Genomic DNA, 6,000 nt, shown 5'->3' on the forward strand with positions numbered 1-6,000 from the left:
AAGAGTTTGATCATGCAGTTTTGACTCAACTTTCTGACATGGGATTTCCACAAGAAGCCTGCAAGAAAGCACTGTTTAACACAGAAAATAAAGGCATAGAAGCAGCAATGAACTGGATAATGGAACACATGAATGATCCAGGTACTCTATTAAATATTGTAGTAAAATGTTGAGTGTTTCCTTTGTGTAATGCCAGAATCTGATGATCAGGAACTGGTTTTTCTGAGAGGTTACATAAATTGTGTATGCATTTCATAAATTTCTTTATTATAAATTGTTATGTATTCTATGTATAGTATAGATATCAAATGTTAAAAGTCCTATAGTCAGAGTATTTTTGAAAAGTGGACCTTTGAAAGCAAATATTCTAACCTTTTTTGTTAGCATGCTATTGCTTTTCTTTGTAAATTAATTGTTTCTCATAAAATTAACATTGGAGTTCTTATAGGTTACCTTGTAAGAATTTTCTAAGAGAAAAATATTAATGTCAGTCTGTTTGTATATGGTAGACTTTGCTGATCCTTTCATACCAGTGAGAAGTGTGACAGACAGTACAAAAGATGATTTTGTTCCAAATACAGAGGCATTAGTTACCATAGTTTCAATGGGTTTCTCTCAAGATCAAGCAAAAACAGCACTTAAAGAAACAGTTAAGTATGATTACAGAGTGTTCAGAACATTTTTAACCTTCTACACTAAAGATGTATATAAGATAATTTCTTTCAGGATTTAAGTATTAAAAAAATAAATTTGATTGGTTAAGTGTAATTAGAATTTTAGTATGTGTATTGTGATAAAAGTAGGAATATTGAAATTAATGTAAGAATAAATTTCCTAGTTCGAGGTGCAATACTGAACTTGTATGCCAGTTGAAAATTAAGTGTCCACAGAATAAAACACTGTTGTTTTAAGTGTCCACAGAATAAGACACTGTTGTTTTAAGTGTCCACAGAATAAGACACTGTTGTTTTAAGTGTCCACAGAATAAAACACTGTTGTTGAACAACTAAAACTTGTCAACAAATGCCTCTCAGTGGCTCAGCAAATAACTTGAACCTTTAAAATCCTAAATGTTGAACAAAGTAAAGAACCAACAATAAACTTGTATAACTTTGTAGTTCACAGCAAAGCAACTTTCAACAAATAACACACAAATGTAGTGGGTGTAGTGTAGTATTGGAAACCTAATTGAATACTTATGAGTAGTTGTTACATGTATTTGTGTCACTCGCACTGATTTACCTATTGAACTCATGACTAAATTAAGTAACTGGGGAAGCAGATGCCTGGCAGCATCTTATACCAACCTTTTTTTATTTTTTTACTGTTGAACTGATAAGTAGTAGAAAGGCTACAGTTTGGCATCACTCCTGTTACTAACCATTTTGTTGTTTTTTATTAAACCACTGCCATCAACTCTTTTCATGTAGGTACCTCAGTTTAAAGAACACTGTGTTCATTGATAAATTTTATGTGCAAGGGTGGGGTCAGAACTTGCATGTCATAGTTTTACAAAGTTACTTTCAAAATTAAACTACTTATATCAATAAACTTGGATTTGTTATCAACATGTATCATTAAACATAGCAACAAAATGTAGTTGATAAAACAAATTTTAACATCATAATAAGAAAAAAATGGCTTAATACTCTCAACTGTGTCACCTGACACTCCTTGCTATGAGTTGTTGAATGTCCATTTTATTTCTTGTATGATGCAAAGTAAACAGTACCTAATGAATTAAACGTCAGATATTAACAAGCTAGAATGTAAAATAAAACTGTCTTCTTGATTTGATATCAGTATATTTACCCAAGCCTTTCCCATCTCTACATTCATTAGAAGCCATTTCCTTGTTTACACCTGCTGGTCATAACCCTCTCACTATGAACAGGTCAAAGGGTACATGTTACAATGCTTTAATTAAACAACTTTATTAATATTGTATATTCCTAAATTTAACCTCACGAGGTAGTTTATAATTCAAATTTAAATATTATATATGTTTTATATTCTCACTTTGAAAGAAAATATTTAAAAACAAATACTAAGTATACTTTTTGTGTCATGTGGCATTTTTTTGTTATTGCTCATTTTATATGTTATTATGCCTCTTGTACAATATCAATAGAGTTTAACAAATTAGAAAAACATATTCCACACATTTGAAAGCTGGAATATAAAATAAGAAACTCCCACTTGATTTACTGAAAACCAATATTTTTTGTAAATATACCAGACCAGTCTCACTCTCTACTCCACTTTTTTGAAATTCCCCTTTTTTGGCCTCTTCTCTTGTGTACAATCAATAGAAAGAGCTCATTCCAAGTGACATAAATTTTACAGATGGATATACATTGGTTTGATAGGAAAGCTTGTACTTTTTCTGAATATGGTAAATGCTAGTAGTATAACATCTTATCTCTACTTACACGATAGCTTTTGTTGATTATGTATTTAACATATTATGAAGTTAATTTGTATGTACATGTTATACTTGCTAAGCCTCATCATAAGCCTTGTTTATTCTCTCAAGTGGAAAGGTGAAGATAAATTTTTGTACATTTCAAAGATGCATTTTTGGAAACCAAAAAATTAACAAGTTACACTATAGAACCACTGTCTTTTTAACCTTATTCCCCAGACATTTACCCTAAAGATTTTCATTTTTTCAAGCACTTTGACAACTTCTTGAACAATAAACACTTTCAAAACCAGACAGCTGCAGAAGAAGCTTTCAGAGAGTTCATTGACCATGGAACCTCTTATTTCTACAGCATAGGCATAAACAGCATCGTTACATGTTGGGAAAAGTGTGTTGAAGCAAATGATGCTTACTTTAATTAAAGCATGCTTTACAACACTGGTTTATACTTTCCCAAACTTCACAGTTCAAAAACAACATTTATTTCTGGACAACCTAATATTTGCAATAGATGCTTCCATGTGCAGTTTCTGTTTGCCAATAGCCTTGAGGCTAACAGCTAATGTTATGTGTGTACAAGTGGCATAGCTCCATTTTAGTATGCAACAACCTTCCACCAATAGATGTGTGACACAGCCTACTAACATAGCTTACTCCCTCTATATTGTAAAACATAATCATTACTTCTTGATTTGGCACCACTTCTCTCTTTCTCTTTATTTCTTTATTTCCTAAAATGCTTCTTTAAGATCTATTAATAAACTGATATTTCCCATCCCACTTGAGAGAATAAATGGGGCTTATGATAAAGCTTAGCATCGCATGACTCACAAGTTTGATTCAAATTTGTAACCGTTGAATGCTAGAAACCATGTTTCTCTATATATCTTTTATTTATTGTTCTTTATTTCAAGAAAAATAATTAAAATTTAAACACAGATGAATAAATAGTAACATGTATACATGTGTGTTCTTAAGTACTTACACACTGTGAAAACCTATTCCACTCAATTATGACCACCTTCCAAGGGTTAATTATCACCAAAAAACCTACAAAGTTTATTGAATCAAACTGTCCTATATGTAGAGTTATAAACATTTTCTACACTTTTTTTTTTTTTTTACCTTAGACAATTCTTATTACAAACATTATGCTATAAACAAGCTAATAAATCCTCTCGCACTGTATTTTTGGAATTGGAATTATGATAAACTGTACAGAAAGATTATGGTTAATTGCTGCACAAGTGTATTTAGTAGATGATGGTGCAGGTGTCATGTAAGCAATTTGTCTTTTATTAGTTAAAACAAGGTGCACACAGTCAGTGATCATGTGTCTTTGGTGAGAGATGCTTAGCCACAAAAAAGTATCTTGCTCACATCCATTGTTTACAAGTGTTGAAGAGATAGGAGATGAATAATTAGTAGGCTTACTCAAATTATGAAACCTTACACATATGAATTTTAAAATACACTAACACATGATTAACTAAAAAATAAAACATAAATTGCAGTTTAACTGTCTACCAATCTAAAATGTATGATATGAAAAAGTATAGTTAAAAACTAGGGACCCCACTTGTAACAATGAACTAATATTCTTTTCTACCTCATATAGATACAAATCCATACATTACTAATGTCTCTTGGCCTCATTAGGTAAATAGTGTGAAATCAGCTCTTTCTATTGGTTATAAGCATGCCATTCAACTTGAAACAGTTGCATAGCAACTGATCTTCCACATTGAAAGTGAGCATTGCTTATATTTAACCATGGAATTTTCAAGTCTTTCCTCCAACTATTTCTATGAAATTGTGTCTAGACAACTTTTGCATGTAACTTCAGAGTTTAGATTTTTAACCAGTTACAATATATACTGAACTTTTAATTATTCTGTTAAAGGTTTCTTTATAAATGAATGAATAAAACTTGGATAATATCAAATTTTGAATCATAATATACTTTATATATAATAGTAATTTCATTAAAATACATTTATACTGAACAAGTTTTATTACATTTTGAACATAACTCGGTAACATGCACAGAATGGGGTTTAAACATGGTATCATATCCATAAAGTTTCTTTTTATCTTAACATGAAAATCACTTTGCACTCAGAGCAGTCAAACCTGCTTTGAGAGTCAGAATTTCAGCAGTTATTTGTATCACTTTTATAAATTTGCATAAAACTTTGAAATGGCAACATTTTTACCACATTTTATTATTTGAGTATGGCTTCAATGAGAGAAGGCAATGCTGTTTTGAAAACATAATGTTAAGCCTGTATTCAAACACCTTCAAAAACTGGTTGCTTGGAAAGTGTTAATTACAATACATAATCACACTTGTTAAATCCTCTGATGGTACAGCAGTAAGTCTATGGGTTTACAGTGCTAAAATTAGAGGTTTGATTCCCCTCAGTGGACACAGAGATAGCCCAATATGGATTTATTATAAAAAAAATACACAAACAAACATGCACGTGTTAGAGATATTTATTAATTGAATATTTTTATATGTACTTATCACTGACTTGATACTCTATTTTGTTTTTTATATAGGATAACAATGTTGAAAGAGCCTTAGACTGGATATTTAGTCATAGTGATGAGCTGGAACCAACCCCTATGGAGACAGAACCTGGTAGTTCCTCTGCTGTCCAGTTTCGAGACGGAAGTGAAAGTAAGGTTACGTTTTGTATCAACTCTTATCCTGCTACATCTTCTAAAATGGCATTTCATCAAACTGTTTAAAGAACTATAACATGGATTGTTTTAATGTGCATTAGACAAAAATTAAAAGATACACTTTTTTTCATTGTCACTTTATGGTTTAATAATGTACCAATGTTTTCTATACCTTTCTTCTATGCTTAAACTGAATGAAGTGCAGAATATTAAGATTTTAAGATATACTAATGCAGTGACATTTAAAATTGTAGGTATCCAATAATTTTTTAATGGAATATATAGAAATAGCTTCCATACAAGTTAGACAGTGAAATTAAAAACATAAGAACTACAGATATGATAAATAGCATATTTTTAATGTAGATTAATTCCAAGTAACTTACATTTGAATGTTTCAGAACTGATAAACCATCTACAGCATGACATTAACATAAAAGTAAGAAAGAAACTTTGAATGAGAAAATGTAAAAAGACCTTGCAAAAAATATGTAATATTATTTTGAAATAACATGACACAATTGGTCCATCTCAACTGTTTGATCGTCGAAAACTTAATAAAAATAAATAAATAAAAAAATCTTAAAATCACCCTTTATTATTTATACACTCATCAAGCTTTTCCTTACACTTATTTAAATTTCCTGCTTCTACAACATCCAAAAACTAACCACCCTGTTGAAAAAATAAAACTGCCTTAGTTGAATATGACTCCAACCTTCCAAAATTTGCATCTCCCTAATCCTGCTGTTATCACTGTTAAATCTGAAAAAATGATGCATCAACACTACCAATTCTCTTCATAATCTTAAAAAAAGCACAATCAGATTCCTTCTCTTTTTTTTTTAAACAGCCTTTCCTCATATGACAACCTCACCATCTCA

The 6,000-nt window shown here is 30.7% G+C and overlaps 1 protein-coding gene across 1 annotated transcript in view; it reads left to right on the forward strand.

The window, feature by feature from the left end:
- LOC143251544 (ubiquitin carboxyl-terminal hydrolase 5-like) overlaps positions 1 to 5,219 on the forward strand; it is a 31,102-nt gene extending 25,883 nt beyond the window's left edge. Inside the window, exons 5-7 of the mRNA XM_076502815.1 lie at positions 4 to 141; positions 510 to 649; positions 4,991 to 5,219. Of these exons, the coding sequence (XP_076358930.1) occupies positions 4 to 141; positions 510 to 649; positions 4,991 to 5,182 (470 nt within the window). The 3' untranslated portion in view covers positions 5,183 to 5,219. The remainder of the gene's footprint in view (positions 1 to 3; positions 142 to 509; positions 650 to 4,990) is intronic.
- The last annotated feature ends 781 nt before the right edge of the window (positions 5,220 to 6,000 follow it).

The sequence above is a fragment of the Tachypleus tridentatus genome, chromosome 6 (assembly GCF_004210375.1).
Source record: "Tachypleus tridentatus isolate NWPU-2018 chromosome 6, ASM421037v1, whole genome shotgun sequence".
NCBI lineage: Eukaryota > Metazoa > Arthropoda > Merostomata > Xiphosura > Limulidae > Tachypleus > Tachypleus tridentatus.